Source organism: Vigna unguiculata, chromosome 8, assembly GCF_004118075.2.
Source record: "Vigna unguiculata cultivar IT97K-499-35 chromosome 8, ASM411807v1, whole genome shotgun sequence".
In the NCBI taxonomy this organism is placed as follows: domain Eukaryota; kingdom Viridiplantae; phylum Streptophyta; class Magnoliopsida; order Fabales; family Fabaceae; genus Vigna; species Vigna unguiculata.
In genome coordinates this window covers 33467550-33489097 of record NC_040286.1, presented here as the reverse complement: position 1 = coordinate 33489097, position 21548 = coordinate 33467550, and the positions used below count along the sequence as shown (strand labels likewise).

Genomic DNA, 21548 nt, shown 5'->3' with positions numbered 1-21548 from the left:
TATTTATATATTTTATTTAATTTTTAGTTTCTTTTGTTTGTTTGGATGTGTAATGTTTGAAATGAAAGATGAGTAAGACATATTAGATGTAAATATATGCATTGCATGTGGTGTAAAATATAGTTAATCATCTCAAGAATTGAGATTGATGATTCCTTTTTCGGAAATATTTAACTCGTTAGCACACATTTCAGTGATGTTTTCAGGTTATTTGGATGAAAGATTGTTTTCTCAACAACAAACTTGACACTGAAAAAAATACACATGCCAAAGGATAATCTTAGAAATAACAATTTTTTGCTTGTGGTACAATTTTTTTCAAGTTGCAAATGGTAAAGGTATTTGTTTAATAGTACTTCATCATTTTTTGTTAAGATAAAGATGTTTATTACGACTTATAAAAGACATGTGCAAGTTGGTCACACTAATTGTTGCCTAGAACGGTAGATTGATCAGATCAAGTCAATGACTATGATTTAACAACAGACATTAGTGGTCATTCCAAACCAAGTTTTTAGTTTTATCTCCTAACCTTATTTGCTGTTGGGATAAGTATGGAATATTCAATAATTTTACCTAATTTAACCTTTTAAAGTTGAACTACTACTGATGAAATTTGAATAGTTTTGCATAATATGCCAGAGAAGTCCCATGAATACACTTTAACATGATATATATTTTTTATTATTTTAAATTTATTGATAATTACAAAATTGAAAAAGACATTTTTTAAGTAAGTTGTGTTACTCAATATTAAGGTAAACTTGTTATTGTGATAAAACACTATTAATACACAGTTTCGTTTTTGGCATGACTTCATCATTATGAATGACAATTGTATCAAAGGGCACGTATAATATATATATATATATATATATATATATATATATATATATATATATATATATATATATATATATATATATATATATTAACCATTAACTATTTTATGCATAAATACAAAAAGCAGAAAGGAAAAGCTATAAATAAGTTTAACTACTAATACATACTATTGATTATTTTGTTTAAAAAAGTCATTTTTGTACTCTTTCTTTTCAATAATAAAGTTTAAGAATTAGAATATTGAGTTTGAAAACATTATGTTTTGAATATTTGATTATGATTTATGTTTGAGTTATCTAAAGTAAATTTTCAATTTAGGTGTAAAAGTTTTTAATTGATATATTTATATTGCTTTTTTAACTTTATACATTAATAAAGGGTTGTAAAGAGTATAATTACTAGTATACGAGTACTCAACAGAAACGAAATTTAAAATTACTTATATAAATAAATAATGAAACAAGTATAAATATATTTTTCAAATACATTAGGATTAGTAATATAGTACATACATATAGTGTAAAAAATTAAGTAAATGTTAAATTTAAATATATTCAATACATTCTCGGGAATGTAACTCTTACTACGAAGACGAGTTTAACTCTCCGAACCAAATAATTGTTGAGAATGATTGTATTAATTGGATTTTAAGATTAACAACTCATTTGATGTAATCAAATTTATTTTATTTGTATATTTGTTTAATATATAAGATAATTTTTTACCTCTTACATCAGCAGCTTTTGAAAGAGAATTGCGAGATGGAAATGGGTGTAATTTAGAGTATCGTTTTCTCTAAACAAGGTCGAATTGATTTTCCGAAAGATTAAGCAGAATCAATCAAATGCTTCAAAGTGGAAAAGAAATTGATTTCATGGGAAAAATCAAGTGTGTATGCAAACGGTGAGATTATCCTTTTTTGGGTACATTTGGGGAACCAAGACGTAGCAAGGGTTGTATCTTTCACAACTATAGGATAGAAAAAGTTAAGACTTTTAAGAAATTGAGTTATATTCAACTTAGCTAAAGTTAAAAAGAAAATACGGTAAATATTACCGAAAAAAAATTATCATACGTTAAATAAGAACTGAAACATACTAATATAATGTTGGTGTCAACATGTGTCGCTAACGGGATTTAATAGAAATTGTCTTTGAATAAAAACATTATTTTAATATAAAACCTACATAAAATACTTTTATTTCTAGACGACTCTTACTGAATATTTTAGTACACTATTATAAAATTAATGAGCTTATGGAACAACAATAGTCGATTCACCATAATTGCAACTATATGTGAAATCAAATCACAATAAAACAGCATGCCAGGAAATAATTGATTAGGTAGAGCTTCCACAACTACGAAGTGAGGAAATCTAGGCCTCGACATGCAAAATCAAGCTGGTTGTTAAGGTCGTGAATTTCGTATATACTAGGAGTAATTAATTTTTTGTTTGGTCTAACTAAGACTAACTCATTTAATACAAGAAAAATGGTAGAATACAGAAATTTATGGTTAATTAGAACCAGCACAGCTCAAAAAATGCCTCGACTACAACCCAGAGAAAACGAACTTACAAGACCTACACAATCTAAACAGAAACTTCACTTATTTCAACTTGGAATCTCCCAGCACCACCAGAAGCAAAGAAAGAATGCTGCATCCAAATCACACAAGATATTCTACGCAAAACTTTGAAGTTTCGATACACCGATCTTCATAGGGGAGTTCACGCTATGCTTGCCATCATGGCGTAAATGTCAGTAGCTACTGCCCATGGGCGGCATGCCATAAGGAGGCATTGGGGGCATCCCAAGTCCACCCATTGGAGGGGGAGGAGCAAAGCCTCCTCCCATTCCTACTGGGCCTCCCATTCCAGGCATTGGTGGTGCAGGCAAAGCAAGAGGCAATAATTGAGCATACATGTTCTGCAACAGAAAACAAATCTCATTCATACTCAATCCTTAGAAAGGATTTATCGACACCAAACCTTTCTGAATAGTCAAACTGCTGACATAAAATGGCCACAATAATTACCTGTTGTGCAACTACTTCCTTTTCTTCTTGCTCCTTAACCTTCACTTCGTTTTGTGCTTCAATTTTGTCCTTCACTAGCTCATCGACTTTGCCAGTGTACTCACGAATAAACTACGGCAAAAAAATGACGATTAGAGAAACCTCTGGATACTACGAAACAATAACTGCATTAGTAAACCAAGATTTTTACTGCATAACTGTGTAATATCGCAAGTAAACAAGACCAACCACAATATTCAGAAGTTAAGCACCCATTACTAAGTACTAATTGAACATGTAATTATAATTTAAGTGCCTAATATAGATTGGTTTTATAATAAAGGAGGAAATATGATTAAAATGTTTCCCCATAAAAGTATTTTAAAGGGATGGATTATGATTGCAACCCATAAACTATCATACTTTGCAATAGACGAAAAAATTTACTATTAGTAGCCAGCATGCTTTTCAGGGAAATATCCAAAGCTTTGCTCTGAATTATAGCCAAGGTTACCGAATAGAGATTAAATCATAAATAACGAAGCTAATTTTTTAGTGAATCATAATTTGTTGTATCAAGTAAACAAGTTCAGATATACGGCATACATGATATATAGTGTTCAATGTAATTATGAACCAACAATAGACAACAATTTGTTAGTTGTATCTTAATTTTGTGAAACCTCTATTTTGGAAGAATAAGACCAAGTCAAATAGAGTGCATGTAATGAATGACTGAGTGGCAAATACAGTTTTGCAACAAGTTCAGAAGTGCTCCTTCAATCCCTTTTCATTTAACAATTTAAGCTTGTATAACTTTTAAATTTCTCTATTCAGAATTGGTAAAAGAGAAATGAAAAAGTAAAAAAAAAAAAAAAAAAAAACTGTTGAACCGTTTTACCTTTATCAATGATAAGAAATTGTTATAATTCATTCATGCACCGCAAGATTTTAAATCAGTTTACATCTTATGATACAAATCGATGACTAGTTAAGTCATGTTAATAGTGAATCATAATACTATAAATACAAGTGATAAAACTAGCAGCATAAAATAAAAGCAAACCTGCAATAGATATGGGAAGGCAAAGTCAATCATATTGTGCATCCAAGCTAGTTCAAGAACAATGTCTGCCCGGATCAAATCATAGCAAACAAATAGACATGAGGCAAAACATTCCTTCTTTCCCTGTGTAAGATATGAGAAGAAAAATTAGAAAATGCACATAATAATTAAATTAAAATACTATGATCATCCATAAAGACAAACAAAAAAGCTTGAGCCCATAGGTACGAAGCTTCAATGGCAATCCTTCAATCAGTAATTTGGGTTGTAAGACTAATATGTTCTGGCTGAACAAACAAGAAGTGGGCTTTGAAAAAAGAAAATAATAGACTCTACTCTAGGAATCAAATAATTTTCATCCATGACTTAGAATTGCACATACTGCAAGAAATACCATTAGTTTGCAATAACCATTTCTGTGAAGAAGGATGCAGTGTACCTAACTATGTATGGATAGAAATGTACAAAGCATGATGGTATAATTATTAAGCAAAACCCATTATCCAAGAACTAGTGAAACACATGTGCACATGTGTGTTCACTTTTTTTATGATAATAAAAAATAATAAAATTATTAAATATAAATCAATTTTATATTTTTATTGCAAAGGGATTTTATTTATGTTTTAAATTTTTTTTATTATAGATAGTTATTTGTTTAAAAATGGTTAAATTTAAAAAAGTTCAAGTTAAGAAAAGAAAAAACAGTTAAATTTTAAAAAAGTGTATGTTAAAGGGTAAAATAGTAAAACAATTAACTTAACTTTAAAAAACTGTTATATAAAGGGTAAATAGGAAATAAAATGTAGACACCAAAAAGAAGAATCTCCTTTATATAATAGTATAGAAGTAAAGATAGTACACCAAATTAAGTAAGATATTGCAAGAAAATGAATTGTATAAGCAATTCGAAACTGAATATAGTACCTGATCGATGAAATAAACAAGCAACTCCTCAGCAAGTTCACGTTCTCCAGATTGTGAGGCTGTCTCCATGGCGTCTTTGTATAGGTTATCCTTCTTTGATAAAGCAATAGACTGCTTCCACCTACCTGCCTTCTTGTAAATATAAGCAGCAACTCGTCTCATCTCAAGAAGCTCATGCTTTTCAATCTGCATCATTAATAACATTCTATAAGGTTTCCACAACTGAAACCAAAAATTAGTTAAAATTCAGAGCAAATGCCACTCACCCTTTGGGCAAGGCCTATTTGATCAAAGTTATCATACAGATCAATTGACTCGCGCAATCTATCATAATCTTCCTCCTCAACATATATCTCATTCAATGCTTCATTAACAGCAGATACATTGTTGCTTTGAACCGCAACCATATATGGTTTCACAAGACGAAGATGACCAGCCTATAGCATATTAAAGGGAAATTGAATGTTAGTTTTATGGAGAGCAACAACTAATATATAACAATTTTTTGCTTTACCTTCCGCAAGATGTCAACAACACGAGCATGATCCACACGAAGTGCAAGGACATTCAGAACATCATTTATAAGATCTGGATGCTCTTCCAAGTAGAAGTGGACAGCCTTGTAATACAATTCCACATTAGCAACTTTAACAACAACATCTTTGAATTGCATGTGATCCCATGCTTCAGGTGAATGGTTCATGATGGTAGTTGCAGCATTATCAAACTCATCATATTGTATATACAAATAGGTCAATTCCTTCCAGTGCTGTTGTTCATCACAAGCTCGTATGAGTTTGGGAATATTGAGCCTGGTTGAGAATAGTTTGATATGCTCCATAAGCTTCTCAGGGCGGTATCTAGCATATAGAACTCCTAGCTCGGTAAAGATGCCCATATGAGCCCTTTCTAACCCTAAACCACTCTCCATGAGCGATATTAGCTCATTGAAGCAACCTCTATTTTGGTAATATTCACTGACTTCCTCCAAGTCATCCACCTATAAAATTAATTAAAAAGAAAAGGTTACTGCAACAAGCATTGGAAAGTCAACAAGATAACGACCAGCATTATAACAGCACAACACCATTCCAATCATAAATCACGTGCATTCACTACATACTTCAAGGGAAATTGTTTCACTATGACAAACTGAAGAACCAGATCATCAAACCCATCAGAAATCAAAAAAACTTTTCAAATATACTTTATATGCGCACACACAGTTCACCAAAAAACAAAAATCAACACAATACCTGAATAATGATGTTGAGTCCACAAATCTGGGCCAAACGAAACTCCTCTGCATCAACACAAGCAAAGCAAACTTCCTTCCATGTCTTTGAGCTGTTAGCTTTCCTTGCTGCATCAACAGCACCTTGAAACTGTTTTAATTTGACCAGTGTGATGGCTAACTTGGCCCAGTTAGATATAAAAGCAAATATGATTTTTGCAGCCTCATATAACGCTTCATCATACAACCGGTCACCAACAGTTTGAAGATTAGCAACATTTGGCATAAGAATGAACTCCTCAATGTCACTTAGCCTATCAATCTTTGCATATGCATAAATGAGCTCACTGTCAACCTTGGGTTCTTTTGCTTTCTGCCTTACCATCAGCAAGTATTTCACCAAGTCATGGTAAACATTGGCATCTTCAGCAGCACGGATAACATCTAAAAATTGTGTAGAATCATCTGCTCGTATAAATGATTCAATTGCATCACTTACTAGCCCATCCCTGAGTTGAGCCTTGGCCACCTGACTCCAAACAGCATCTTCTTCAACTCTAAAAGCAAACTCCACAGCTCTATCAATGCTATGAATATTATCAAGCAACACATTGACTGCTTGAACATTCAAGTTGAACTTCTTAAAGATGGCAAATGCTTCCTCAAATAACTGAGCTTCTACAGCCATTTCTCCAACTGCAGGCCCATCAAAATTATCCAATCTATTGACATAATCCATAACTCTGGATGGATCGGCCTTTATAGCTGTCAAAATAAGAAGATTCTGCAAATTAAAGTTCCCACTGAATGCAGAATTCTGAAGGACAATCTTCTCAAGAAGTTCAATCAGTTCATGAGGCAGATCAGCTGTCATGAAAGCCTTAACAGCTGCAGAAACTTGTTCAGGGCTTGAGCTTTCGGGCAAAGCAGTGGATACAACCTGATCAATAAGTTGCCTTCTATAGTCATTATCAGGATCGAGAACTTTGGCCCACAGATCACCATCCATTCTCTCAACAACATATCTGTCATCATAATATAAGCATGTGAACATTGGACACAAGAAATTTGATTTGGTGGATTAAGGATCATACAATATAGGTTCTTTTAAATGTGAGGGAGTGCACTTTAAAGTACAAAGTGCAGTTATAACCATCTATTTATAGGAAAATCAATGGTTGAGAATATGATCAAACACATGTACTTGTATGACAAATCTCGAAGCTGTACTAAATTTTAACCATTGGTCTTCTAATTAATGATTGTAACTAGACTTTATTATTCAAAGTCACTTAGGAGGAGCCATGACATACCGTGCTTGCAGTTTGAACAAAGAATTTTTATTAGTGACATGGATAAGTTCATCATCACATTGTCCTCGCCGATAAGCTACCACAGCTAAGGTGGGATCACGTTTCTCACAGTACTTGCCCACAACTCTAGAATCGTAGTATGGGTTGGTCGTGAGGAAATGTTCTGGGTTGTTGTTGCTATCAATGATAATTTTACCCAGTGCATTGTGAACATGTACATCCTGGCTTCCCTCACTTACAAGATGTTCCAAGAATTGTGTGAGCAAACGAAGCCGATTCCTGCATACCAAAGAAAGGGACAGGATAAATAAGAAACGTGAGTGCAAAGCAGCAGGACATTGGTAAAGGGCAAACACCACCTCTTCTCGCATTCCTCCACAAGGGGCTCCACTGGCAGTAACGAGCGAACAGAAAGAATCAAGCCCTTGATAAAATCTTCCGGGCATTCATCATCCAGCAGCTGCCCCACAACTAAAGGAGCATTCCCTGGGTTTACCTGTATAGGAAGGCACAAAGTTTTACATAAGCAGAATGGAAGAAAGTGATAGCACTCATGAGATAACCGAGGCTACTACACTATACCTTCTGAACATAGCCTTCGATGTAGCGAAGCATGTTGTTTGTGTACAGATAGTGAGTTAGATCTGGAACAAACCCAAAACGATCGCAAACATTTATCAAAGGCCGTGCATCTGGAAGCTTAGCCTCCATCAGAAAGTTTTTGGTTTTCTCGGCATCATAGAAATTTGATTCTCTTGTCACACGCTCAACCTCCTTGATTTGACCGGTCTTTGCTGCTGCCTCGATGTACTTAAAGTGAATGTCAGGATCCTCACTGGTACATATTATTTAGAGGACATACATCAGCAAAATACCCCAGACAATGTCTCAATTATAAGTGAAGTCAATTACCAACAACAACAAAAAAAAAAACATTTTTTCTTTCAGAATAAAAGAATTACCTGGAGCTCAAGTAAGATCCAAGGAAAAAATACAATCCCTCATACGACCTAAACTGCTCAAAAATTTTTATGCAGGCATCAACACCCAATTGTTCACAATATTCTTTAGCAACCTGAACACATAAGAAAGCTTTGTCAACAACTGTTGCTAAGTTCCACGTTATAGAAGACAAGGACACCACCATACCTGCACAATGATCTGAAGGTTCCCCCTAAGATTTGCCAGCAGTAAATCTTTCATGCACTCTAATGCCCATTCTCGTGACAGTGTACCAAAAAACTCTACAAGTGACTGTAAAATAGATCTAATAAAAACTCCACAAGTATTTTAAAAGCTCAAATGAAGAATTTTAAACCATAAAATAGATCTAAAAGCAGAACAGAAAATAAACCTGAGGTTCAATTGCATGTGTATTAACAATCACACGTTTTATATCTGGCAACTCTGTGTAATGCTGCACCAAGAATATTGCAATCAATCAACAGTTTAATTTAACTTTAAGATTAACACAGAAAGTGCCAGAATAGAGCACATTTGGACAATCCTTACTTGCAAAGCTCGCACGTAAAGACCAGCTTTTTCACAAAGTTGAGCAATACGAGGACGGTCATAATGGCTGAACATGCCATTAGCCAATATTGCATCAGCAACATTAGGGAAAGTCACCAGATTTATTTCCAACACCTGAACAGCAATTCACAAGATCGTATCACTTCAGAGAAATAAGTATGAGAGTAAGACGCCCATAAAAGATGGGAAACAAAGGATGCACCTTTGTCTGAAGGAACCCATGCTCTGGTAGGTTTGGTTTTAAAACATCAAGGAGAAAAGCAGTTGCCTCTCGGATCAGATTTCTCTGAGAAGAAAGTAACCAAAATAAAAAAACATTAATTTCAAGAACCACTCATCAATGACTATGAAAATAAAATATCACATTAACATCACAATTGCTTAATCACAACATATAATCAACCTGAAGAAAGAGATCAGTTATAGTGTTGTAATCAACTGGGCTACCTCCCTCCATTTGAGACATCATTAATGCAAAATTAACAGCACCCTGCATGTCAAAATAAAAATGGTAACTTTCAGCAGACATTATCAATTAGATGTACATGTTGAGAACACAGTTACCACACATCTAACAAGGAAGCAGACAATAAGGGAGCTACAAAGAAATGGTTTGAGTTCTACAAAAAGAATTATATATTATGAACTGCAGAAGTTTCTCTCACACCTGAGGATCTGTCCGGAGAATTGTTTGCAGAAGGAAGAGGTAGTCAGGTGTGTATCCAACCTATAGCAACAAAGATGTACCACAATATTCAGGAAAAGTTGTGTACAGAAAAATGTTATGCATGTTATAATAGCAGTAAATGATTCTATGAATTAAACATCAATGTTCTTTCATGAAGTAAACAAACACCTGTTTAGAGTATATCAGAATTTTGTCGAACTCCCTCCTCTCAGCAAACGCAGCAACAACTTTGGGTGTAGCTCTGGCTTTGATATATATTTTTAAAGCAAGATCATTATCCACAGTCTACAAGGGAGCATGCACGTAAATATTAATAGAATACAACATTTCACAATAAACCAGTAGGAAAATCATCACCCTGTTTGGGATACAATTCAAAGATAGAACACATACAAAGCACTCCCTCTGGACTCAATTATAAGAAAATTCAACTAATTTCACACTTCTTAACAATAGTAGTTAAGTTCGTTAAATATTCTTGTTTTCGTACAATAAAGAGGTAGATTGCCTAAATTACTCATTAAGGATTATGCTTACATTTAAATATAAGGCTTACTTATTGAGGAACTAGAATTTCCTTACATTTAAGTCCACCAAATATGACCATTCTGTGCTTATCTTAAGAGTCCAAGGGAGTAATAAATAAGAATGAAATTTAATTCTTCAAAATTTTGATGCAACCCTAACCTTAACAAGATCTCCTAGTTCCTCGCTGCATTCAAGTTTGTCCTCTGCCAACCAGTTCTCCAACAGATTTTTCTTGTTCTGGTTCACAACCAACCGTGACAATTCTAATGATTCAAAGGAATTCAGCTTTCCCCTGGTCAAAAGTGTTCCAAAATACTGCAATAGTGGAGGAGTTTGCCCAGCTTGCACAGGAACACTCTGCCATATAAAGAAGATAATAACATTTTAAACATTTACAATCTTATTTACCAAACGAAAGGACAGCACCCAAAGGCTAAAGATAAACAACAGGAAAATAAAACTCTGAAAATGAAGCAGGAGGAAAAAAAAAAAAGAGAAAAATCTCAGATAGCAACATCCTGTCAACAAACCTGAAATTTTGCAACTGTATCAGGAGTTCGAAGGATTCCTTGTGGAGATTCAGCTGCAAGCTCTGCAGCTTCTTTATATTTTGTTTGGGCAAACAGTTCATGAAAACGTTCCACTACCTGTAATGTCAACAAGTTTGGATATCATATCCATGAATAAAAGAACCAAAAAGTACAACAATAAGAGAGATCATTTCTTAAGATGCTTGAACATAGCACAATCAAATAATCAAAATTAAAGGTTTTAGAAATATATAACTGAAGAAGAGATTAAAACATGTAAATTCCATTGGTGAAGGTAATAACTAAAGAAACAACAGATCAACAGCAGCATGAAGATCAGTCACATACCTCCCAAGACTCAAGCATAAAGTTTTTACAAAAATAGAATCTCTAAAATAAAAGAAGTTTAAAACAAATATACAGCAAAAACAGAAAGGAAAAGAAATGTCTATCAAACACCTATGAAATAAACTGAAGTAGGGTCAACCAAAAGGAAGAGTAATTAATCAACAAAGTATTGCACTTTTTATTGCAAGCTTCTAACAAGACTTCATGCAAGTGAACATTAGCAGTTACATCAAACCCAAGAGATTAATTCACAAAGCATCCAAGTACTCTGGATCTCACTGATAACACACCCTTGAAGAAATATACTATTACTAGATGTGAGTTCTACATAATTGAACATACCAGTTTCTCAGCACCAGGTAGATTTCCTCTTTTGGCAAGACTAACGGCTAGCTCCAAATTGTTTAACTGTTACAATAACCATATGTAATTTGTAAAATTATCTTTTCATACTCCAATTTACAACAAAAAAATAACAAGGTCAGAAACATACTTGACCACTGACGAAATTTACAATGGTTTGTTCATTAACAGTAGCCAATAAGACCTGGCCTCTCCTGTTGATGGCATAAAAGCCTCCCACAGATGTAGCTTCTGAGGTCAAAAATATAGGATCAGGACTGATTCTGTTCCTGTATACAGCAGTGGCTGTCTCCAAATCATAGACAAATAGTAGCCCAAGTTTCGTAATCACATAAATCAAATTGTATTTGTGAGATATCTGCCAAAAAACAGAGTAGGTATCAAATATCTATACTGTTTATAAAATGAACAAGTACTAGCAACTTCTGTACCTGCATGGCAACTGGAAAATCATCAGCAAAATCAGGGGGGAAGAAAAGATCTGCTTGTTTCTTCGTAAATGACGGCCTCCCTATAAACAGATTCATAAAGTTTGTCATGGACCAACTATATAAAAAGATTAGGTTGTTAGGTGAAGTGAAGATGCGTGAGTGATTTCATATTGCATTTCCAACATGCCCCTTGTGCCAGAACCTTTTGGGCTTGAAGCATGGATAATCAAGAGGACAGCCCGTCCTGTGCTCATGTCCAACTTTTTTCTTAGTAGAATGGGAACAGAAAGAATAGAACTCAACCATTTTATTACTGAGGCTCTGAAAAATATTAAAAAGCTTAAGCCATTAGGTGGAGACACATTATTTAGTATTACATCTCTACCAATCCGGGCTCAATAAGGATGATCAATTCATGCACATGGTTCAATTTCTTAATACCCTTACCCATTTTAAAAAATACTGAGTGGTTTCAATATAGTGCTATGAAAATTCGCTACCAAAACCAATCACATCTAATGAATATTTACTGATTCATCCACCCCCCACTTTCAAACTTATACGTCTTTATATTTACAATGGTAAACCCAATATAAATTCAATACAATTACTAAATGCATGATGAACTTTGTCTATCGCTTAAACACATGGTAACACATGGAACGCAATCCTCATAGCATGGCCTAAGTAACAATTAACAGTTACAGGACACACATTATCAACAATAACCAATTTCAACTTCTGCTTTACGATGAACATTAAAATTCATCAAGGCAAGATAGAATCAATACAGCACACGAGACAGTTTTGACAACACAACATATAGTGACCATGATAATTACAATAAGAGATAAATCATGAAGGAGCTGAAAAATATGCAGACCTGGCTGAGCACCCAGTTCTATAACATGCAACTTGGATGTAACCTGACCAGCATTAAGCGTCTTTGAGGCAAAAGAAATCAAAACAGAAGGGTTTTCATTTCCAGGAACCTGTCCAAAAACAATCATGATTTACCAGAGGCGTAGTAGCATATGCTATTAAGAAAACATTAAATAAATTTATACAAAAAATGAGCAAAATAGTAAATGAAACGCACTTTAAATTGGGCAAATGATGCAGCATGAGCCTCAAGAGCCTGACTGCGTTGTTGATCCACAGAGAAAAGTTGCATGTTTCCCTTAACCAATTGAGGCCTCTATGATGAAAAATAATATTAATAAATACACCAAAAAGGGTCAGGTCAGGTCTTGTTAAAATCACAGTAAAGATCACAATTATACACAAATAAAGCCAGCAGAAACATGGGTAAAAACTGGTAACGAATGAAAATCCTAAATTAGAGTAGAAAATTGGAAATGCGTCTCATCATGAGAGATAACTATCTCCATAGCATGTGATAGCAGTGCTATTTGCACCTTAGCATCACAGAGTGGAGAATAATACAGAAAGTCATAAACTATATCACAAAGCATGTTGCCTCCACTACACTGGAACAGGGAATCCTTGTATTCTGCCGACCATTTTCCAAGTTAAACAACAATTTTTTCATATATGTTTGTTATTTCAACCCCATATTTTTATCTAAACAACCTAACAGGTTCAAAACTTTATTTGAAGCTTCATTAGTGCAACACCCACAGTTCTCCCACCTGTTCTCATACAAACAGCCAACACACACAGTACTCAATGGTGTTGTCTCTGACCAAACCCTTCCACAAAGACTGAACATAACCACTTCTCTGTTGATTGTTCTGATATGTAGAAGAAAAGTCAAGCCTGCCTTTGTCTCTGTTCAGTTGCTCCCTTTTTTTAATATTTTACATTCATGTTCTACCTGCTCACCCCTATGATCCATCCAAGTGTTTCTCTTATGATTTTTTTTTTTTCATCTCATTGGAAATCCCTCAAGCAATCATGTCATGGCATCATCTTCTTGTAGGCTTAAACTTGTTTGGTTCCTTTACATTTTTTATCATTGACCAGTCTGTTTAGTTTAAGCATATGATGTTTATTATTATGATTATGATTATATATTTCCTTTATGTAAATTTTGTACTTTTGAGAACTTATATATATTTGTAATGTAAATTATTTAACTTGAACCTATAACCTTCAGAATAATTATCATCCCCCCTATTCAAATTCTGTCATAACAATTTAAAAGTCAAGGACTCCACATCACTATTTGAGATTGATAACTATGACTACAACATGAACCAGAGATCTACCTCAGGGGAACCAGGAGCAATGCCAATCAAGACCAACCATTTTTCTGTAGGGTCACATCGATAATTAATTATCTGGTTGTTTGCCAAATTTGCTGTTCTCTCAAACATTTTAACAGGTTCAGAATCACCTACAAGTTGCATAGATCATGAAGCATATACTAGTCAACAATTTGTAGAAACTACAAGCACACTGTACATGAATAAACTGGAGAATATAGCACCAGTGTACCACACAAATTCATTGATTTAATCAAATTATCGTCCTACCTTCAATTGACCAGTGATATACAGAGGTCTGCGTTACAAGACCCAACATCTTGGGGCTAATCCACTTCCAAAAGACAACCTATACACGATTAACAACATATGTTAAAATATTGAACCTGTTACAATATATGTGTCCATATCATTATAGTTACCTGCTCAGGCATCTGATATGATTTCATCTTTGCTTTCAGCTCAATATTAAATATTTGTAGATGATCTTGAGTAGTCCCTTGCAGTTGGGCTTCAAGAGAATGAAGTAACTTGTAAGTGAAGAAAATCCAGAAGTAAACAATATTTCAAAGACAACATCAACAGAAGCACAAGCACAACAAACTGAAAACTTCAATGATTGCTTAACGTTTGGAAGCAATATGATCTATGAAAATTGCAGCTCATCTTATTACGAATAATTTTATTTTAACCGTTGAGAATCTTTTCAAACGTGACATGACATCATAAAATTTATGTACTATTCCAATATTTGATAGGCCTATTGTGAAATTGCATGTTATTGAAGTATTAGCAAAAGAAAAAAATGGAGAAAAAACATTTATCACATAATGATCATATATTTTTATTAAAACTAACCAGACCAAAGTCATTGTTTAAACGTATTTTTTCCAATATCTACATATCTACATATCTACATTTATAAACCCTCATCTAATAGAGTCCATCTTTTTTCCAATAAATATTATATCACTTACTTGTATAAAATATCTTCATTGTACAAAATATAAAATACGGAGGATATCAGTTTACTTCATCTTCTTAAACCAATCAAAGATCCCTGCTTGACAGTTATGTGGCCCTAGTTATCAAGGCGCAAGTACACATGTTTAAATAACTAAGCATGTTGTAGTTGACTACACATGTTTATTCGAATCCATCAAACAATCTGGTCCACAAAAAGAAAAAAAATATATATATATAAAAAGAAAATTGTGCAAAGAAATCAAGCTTCCAATGGATCTTGATATCCACAAAGACATAATTCATGTAAATACCAAGGTACCCGATAAACGATCGGGAGTATTAGTAACAGAACACAACTTGCAAGACATAAATTCAGGAGAAGATTATGAAACACGTGTCTTACCTTTCAAAGCAAGGATTCTAGAATTGGGATTCATAAGAGCCGAATCTGCAGTGATAGGCCTCCTCAAAGGCTGATTTGGCATGGTCATATCAATAATGACCACGCTATTCTGAGGAGAGGTTTCTCGAACACATATATACTTATCCGATTCCATCGTCACGTGTGTGAACGTGATGAATTGCGTATTGATGCCAATGCTCGGCAACTGCAATCACAAGTGAGATCATATGACACAAATCACGCCACTTAATACACTACTAGCAAAACAATTCATCAGCAACATCGAACAATTATGTTTCACACTCTCCAGTTCAGAAAACAAGAAACAAAAAAAAAATAGAAAAAACTCAGATCTGCACATACGTAACGGTAAGCAAACTAGTAAACTAAAATTGCAAAATACTCGACTAGGAGACCAAAATTGACCGAGTTTGCAGCAAAACTGAGTAATTATCACATGGCAGTGCACTTGTTGTTACTTCCAGAAATAGAACTGTAAAGTGCATCAATAAAGAGAGAAAAACAAGGCTCGCGTGAAAGAGATCGAAGAAGGATGAAAACTCACAGTTAGGGCTTCTTTCATGGTGATCGGAGCATTCGCGGCCGCCATGGTGACTTAGATCGATGACCAGAAAATCGAAGACTCGGATCTGCAACCGGCGATTGAACTCGTGAATTTAGAGCGGAACAGGACAGTGAAGGAGAGTAGAGAGAGAGCTTGAGGAGGATCCAAATCGCTGCGAGATCTGGAAGCAGCGGAGCCAAAGACTTGGACCCTCTTCAAAGCGAAGAGGAAGGAGAGAGAAAGAGAAAGAAGTGGAAACGAAATGGGATATTGGACTTGTGACACGAATAAAACGAGGGAGAGTGTAATTGAATTGGCGTTTACACTGCCGATACGAGAAGCATAAATCTCGTCTCTATTAGACACACCGAGCAAGAGAAGCGAAAATATTTAGGAGCGGTAATAAACTAATAATAGCGCTAAAAAATGGAAAATCCTTTAAGAGGGACTGTAGGAGCCGTGTCAACGTGCCTTACTACGAGGGCATGCCCTTGATCTTGAACACGTAGGAGGGTGTCTTGTCTTTTTCATGTCCGTTTGAAATAGCGCAGCGAAAATAAAAAAAAGAGGGCTTTTCAGAAAGAATTTGTTTGCACTCCCAAATTTTTTATTACATTTTATTTTCTTTCTTTTGTTTACCTATTGTGAGTATATTTAATTGGAGTTTCCAAAGTGAGATTTAGTGTCTAAATTGGAAATTAATTAGTTGACAACAAATATTCCTAATTAACCGTCACTGTAATAGTAACATAGTTAGTGATTTATAAATTTTCATACATACTACATTACAAACAGACATTTTTCTTACATTTTATATATGGATTCACAAAAATAATATCAATGATATCTAAGAATCTATTTAGTTCATTCCTATATAATCAATTATCATCATAAATACTTGCAAAATATTTATATGTTCAATTAAACTCATAGATTATATAATTGTCCTATAACATTTCATTCATTCAGTCATATCTCAGACTTAGATCGTTCTCATATAATAGGTAAATTCCTTTCATCTGTAAGAAAATGTTCATTTTCACATCATATTCTTTCAAATTATGAAAATACCAATCAACTCTCACCACTTAATATCTTTGTTTATATGAGTACAATATTAGTACGTTTTAAATAATCTTATTCTCGAGTTGCACATTCTATAACCATAAACACTTGCAACAGACTTATATGTTGAATTAGACTCAGAGATTTTCCACTTGTCATATATGACCTCTCACAAACACAAAGTCACGTATCAAAAGTTAAGTCTTCCTCAGATATAAGTTCATTTTACATGCAAGACAATGTTTCTTTTCACATCATTCTTTTAAATTATAAAAATCTCTTTCAACTCTCACAATCTCGTATATTTTTCAATGTGAGTGTAATATTAATAGAGTCTTAATAGCCTTATTATCGAATTGCACACTCTATAACCACAAAGTATAGTATTTTCTCCCTAAACAACTACATTCACATCAAACATATATCAAATCAAACATGTAATTATATTATTTATATATCAAACTTAAGTGAAAAAAAAAAGTGTGGAAAAGCACATAACTAAAGACACATTTATAACTACTATTGGTACGTAAATTTTGTATTGCTTGCTTTGATTTTCCTTGTTCTTGCAACCTTACATAAGGCTCATGAGTTATTTATTCCTCTAACTCATCTTTGCAAACATGTGAGAGAGTTTAAAGTAAAAGTGGAACAACCACCACCACCATAAAATGTGGATAGTTAAAGCTGAACAAACAAGTATTTTAAAGTCACAAAAGACAAAGATGAAAAGTAAAGAAAACTTTTATGAGATAAGAAAAAAACATGTTTGAGAAGAAAGGTAGGGTAAAAAATAGACATAAACTTACATTAGTTAGATAAAAGAACAAGAAAGAAAGACAAACAAATAAAATATACCATTTTATTTAAGTCAAGTGGTATATTTGTATACTATCATCTACACACAAGTTTATCACATAATAACAACCAACGAATTCAAATATATATATTTTGGAGGCAAAATATTTTTAATTTCAAATATTTTAATAATATTTTAACAAAATGAGGAGGTACACCTATACACTACTCTCTCTCTCTCTCTCTCTCTCTATATATATATATATATATATATATATATATATATATATATGGCCATTATTTCTAATAGTATTCTTATCTCAGCTCCATACACACGTCCAACACCTCCTGACACAAAATATTTATCATTCTTTTTGACCATTATAGTTGTTATATATAGTTTTTCTCTTTTCTTTCTAGCTTAAATATTGATTTGGTCATAATTTTCATTTTTTTTTCAATTTGGTTAAAATATTTTCTCTTGTTCAATTTTGTCTTAATATTCATCAATTTTATTTGATTTGTTGAAGTCATTTAAATAGGTAACAGACGGTGAAAAAGTGTCTGGTATATGTCATTTGTGTTTTTTTGTTTTATTTAAAATTTATTGTTTTTTCTTATTTTGAAAAAAAGTTCACTTGTCAAGCTAATATCCTACCATGTGTTATAGTTTGTTTTTTATATTGAATTTAGTTACGATATTCATTATTTTTGCTCAATTTAGTCTAAATTCTTTTAAAATAGAGTAATTTTGTATCCCTTCATATCGATACCAAATTTAATTTTTATATAAATGTTATAATGATATTTTATTCAATATTTTTATTTTACAGTTATATTATAGTTATAGTTAGTTTAAAATTAGAACATAAATTTTAAAAGGGTGCACTAATACCAATAGTTTAAAATTTCAAGAAGTTAAAAATCACATAAAATATTACATAACACATAAAAATGTCATACAACATTATATTACTTTATTTGATTTTTAACTTCTTAATATCTTTATCGATTGTGTTATTTCTTACTTTTAAAATTTTCAATTTAATTTCAAACCAATTTTAAATTTAAATTTAAATTATTTAATAAAAATGTGAGTTATAATAAAAATATTAATATAGCATTTATATAAAAATTAAACATTATATCTATTTGGAGAATGACATCATTGTTTAATTTAAAAAATAAAAATATCAAATTAAACAAAAAATAACAGCCAATCTAAATATAAAAAGCTTAACATAACACTGATCGACACACTTAAAACGTGAACATGTTTTTAAATAACATAAAAATAAAAAACTGAAAGAATCTACAAATTGACAACGGTCTTTATTCACCTTTTATTAATTATTTAACCAATATTAGAAAAATAAAATTAAACAAAATTAAAAATGAGGACAAAATCATATTTAAACCATGTTTTTATATACCATTTCTTCATCTACTTGGTGTAACATAATAGTACTTTCCATAAATACTTTTTATTCTTTTCACCATTTTTCTCTTTTCCTCTAATTTTTTTTATGTGTTTAACTATTTGTTTTAGACATGTCAAAGAAGACTCGTCAGGCTAGCCTGCCAGCTCACCAAGTAAAAGGCGAGTCGGATAGAATTTCCAACCTGCCAACCCATTGTGGCCTGATTTGCCTAACCCGCCAACCCATTTTTTTAATACTTAAAAATTTAAATAATCAAAATAAATAATTTTTTTTATATTATATAAAATAATTTATATATAAAAATTATAAACAAACAAATTTAAAAAAATTAAAAGAAAAAAAAGAATATAAAAAAGAAAATGGCGGGCTAGCCCACCCTAAAGCAAGACAAGTTACAAAATTCAACTCGTTTTGTTGTGACAAACCAGTCTGACCCGATCCATTTTGGACAGGTCAAAGGCAACACGAGCCAAAACCAAAACGGATCAGACTAACTCATTTTAATACTCTTGCTTGATTCGTCATGCTGTGCATATCTCACGTGTTATTTTTTTTTTTTTTAGTTTTTCATTCAATCTTTGCTATAAGGGAAGTCTCTCTCGTGGTATTGGAGCGGATATATTATCACAACACCCACCACTAAAATCATGATTTGAAGTAAGAAGTTTTCATACAATCCAGACTATTTAAAGGGTGTTTTTTTCTTCTTCTTTCAATGCCTTCTTCATGATCTTCCATAATTATTACATAACTATTACATTAAATTTTTTTAAACATGCAACCCATGTAATAATAAATCAAAATTTTATTTAAAATTTATCAAAAATCATAAATTTTCTAATAAAAAAAATAAACGCATACATGAACTAGAGAAAAATGAAAAACTAACCTCTTGTAGCAAAAACAAGGTTGTAGATAGAGAAGGGTGGATTGCCGGCAAACAAAGCTTCATAGTGCAAAGGGGAATTTATGGGCCGACGTTAAGATGAATTGATGTCAGGGCGAAAAGAAATTGACGTTAAGTGACAAACGTCATTTTTGACACTTTATTTATAAAAATGTCACCGGTCATTTTTTTTCATTTGTATTCTCTCTAGCATCCGTTAACTAGGTGATGTTATAGACATTTTTTGTGTTAGTGTGTTATAAATTACACAATTGAAAAAGATATGCTTAATTACAAGGATATTACTTAGAAGTACACTAAAGACACATGTTAAAAACAATTAATACGCATCAAAATCTAATTAAATAATTAAATAATAAAATTACTATATTTTTACGTTATTAAAATTAAAATATAATTAAATATAACTTTTTTTAATTAACATAAAAGACAACAAAAAACAATATTTAACATATAAAATATTTACAAAAAATTAAAGTATTAATTTAAGATTTAATTGAGTTTTCAAAATGCTTATTTTTTCTTTTAAAAATTTTAAAAGATATTTTTGTTTTTATAAAATTAATTATATGTATTTATATTATTTTAATAAATATAATTAATTATTTTATTTTTTAATATAAAAATAATAAAATTAATGCATATTTATTATTTCTTAATCAGTGATAATTATCTTCCTAATTACAAAACCTAAATTTGTATTTAGTTATTATATTATTATACAAAATACATTCCATATGATATGATGTAATTTAAAAATTAACAAAATTTATTCCAATTTATATAATTTAAAATTATGAAATTTGAAAATCTAAAAATATATTAAATGTTACATAATTTATTATTCATTTTCAAATTTTACAATTTAAAGATATAAAAATGAACATTTTAAACATTTAAAAGTGTGTAGGAAAAATCTTTGTGCGTAAAAGGAGTTGCCTTGGGTAGTATTCTCCATAACTTTTCTTTTCCACTTCCATTATATTTTATATTTTAGTTTATGTGATTTGAAAGGTAAATTTTGTATTTTAAATTATATAATTCATAACATATTTTTGTTTTGTATTTTGAAACGTGAAATCTGGAATGTAATTTTCTACATTCAGAATGAATAATATATCCAAATTACACAATTCAAATTATATAAGTTAAAATAATTTTTATTTTATTTTCTAAATATATATAACCTAAAATATAAAAAAATGCAAGAAAATTTATGAAAGTGAAGGTGGAAACTATTTAGTTACAGGAAGAAATATAGCTACAGGAAGAAATGACCCTAGTTCAAATATTTAAAGCCCAAACCCGTTTTTTTTTTTTTTTTTTTTTTTTTTTTTTTTTTTTGTATTTC

At 32.0% G+C, this 21548-nt stretch overlaps 1 protein-coding gene across 1 annotated transcript; it reads right to left on the bottom strand.

Moving 5' to 3' along the window:
• Positions 1-2309: 2309 nt before the first annotated feature.
• Positions 2310-16344, bottom strand: LOC114194188 (clathrin heavy chain 2). Its single transcript, XM_028084282.1, has 30 exons — positions 15986-16344; positions 15421-15625; positions 14474-14562; positions 14322-14400; positions 14055-14182; positions 12923-13021; positions 12707-12815; positions 11824-11903; positions 11523-11750; positions 11372-11437; positions 10682-10798; positions 10311-10508; positions 9792-9908; positions 9603-9662; positions 9339-9425; positions 9138-9221; positions 8915-9049; positions 8757-8819; positions 8552-8656; positions 8365-8477; positions 7985-8237; positions 7762-7898; positions 7403-7681; positions 6112-7114; positions 5370-5855; positions 5122-5292; positions 4856-5041; positions 3929-4051; positions 2884-2994; positions 2310-2774 (listed from the first exon to the last, which is right to left on the bottom strand). The coding sequence occupies exons 1-30, from the start codon at positions 16028-16030 to the stop codon at positions 2607-2609; spliced, it is 5124 nt and encodes a 1707-aa protein (XP_027940083.1). The 5' UTR covers positions 16031-16344; the 3' UTR covers positions 2310-2606.
• Between the last annotated feature and the right edge of the window lie 5204 nt (positions 16345-21548).

Excerpts from the sequence above, each read along its gene's own strand:
- LOC114194188 (XM_028084282.1), bottom strand. The coding sequence starts at position 16,030 with ATGGCGGCCGCGAATGCTCCGATCACCATGAAAGAAGCCCTAACT. Across the intron at positions 11,904-12,706 it reads AGAACTGGGTGCTCAGCCAG|GGAGGCCGTCATTTACGAAG; the intron begins GTCTGCATATTT and ends ATCTGTTTATAG. Across the intron at positions 10,799-11,371 it reads TACCTGGTGCTGAGAAACTG|GTAGTGGAACGTTTTCATGA; the intron begins GTATGTTCAATT and ends TTGACATTACAG.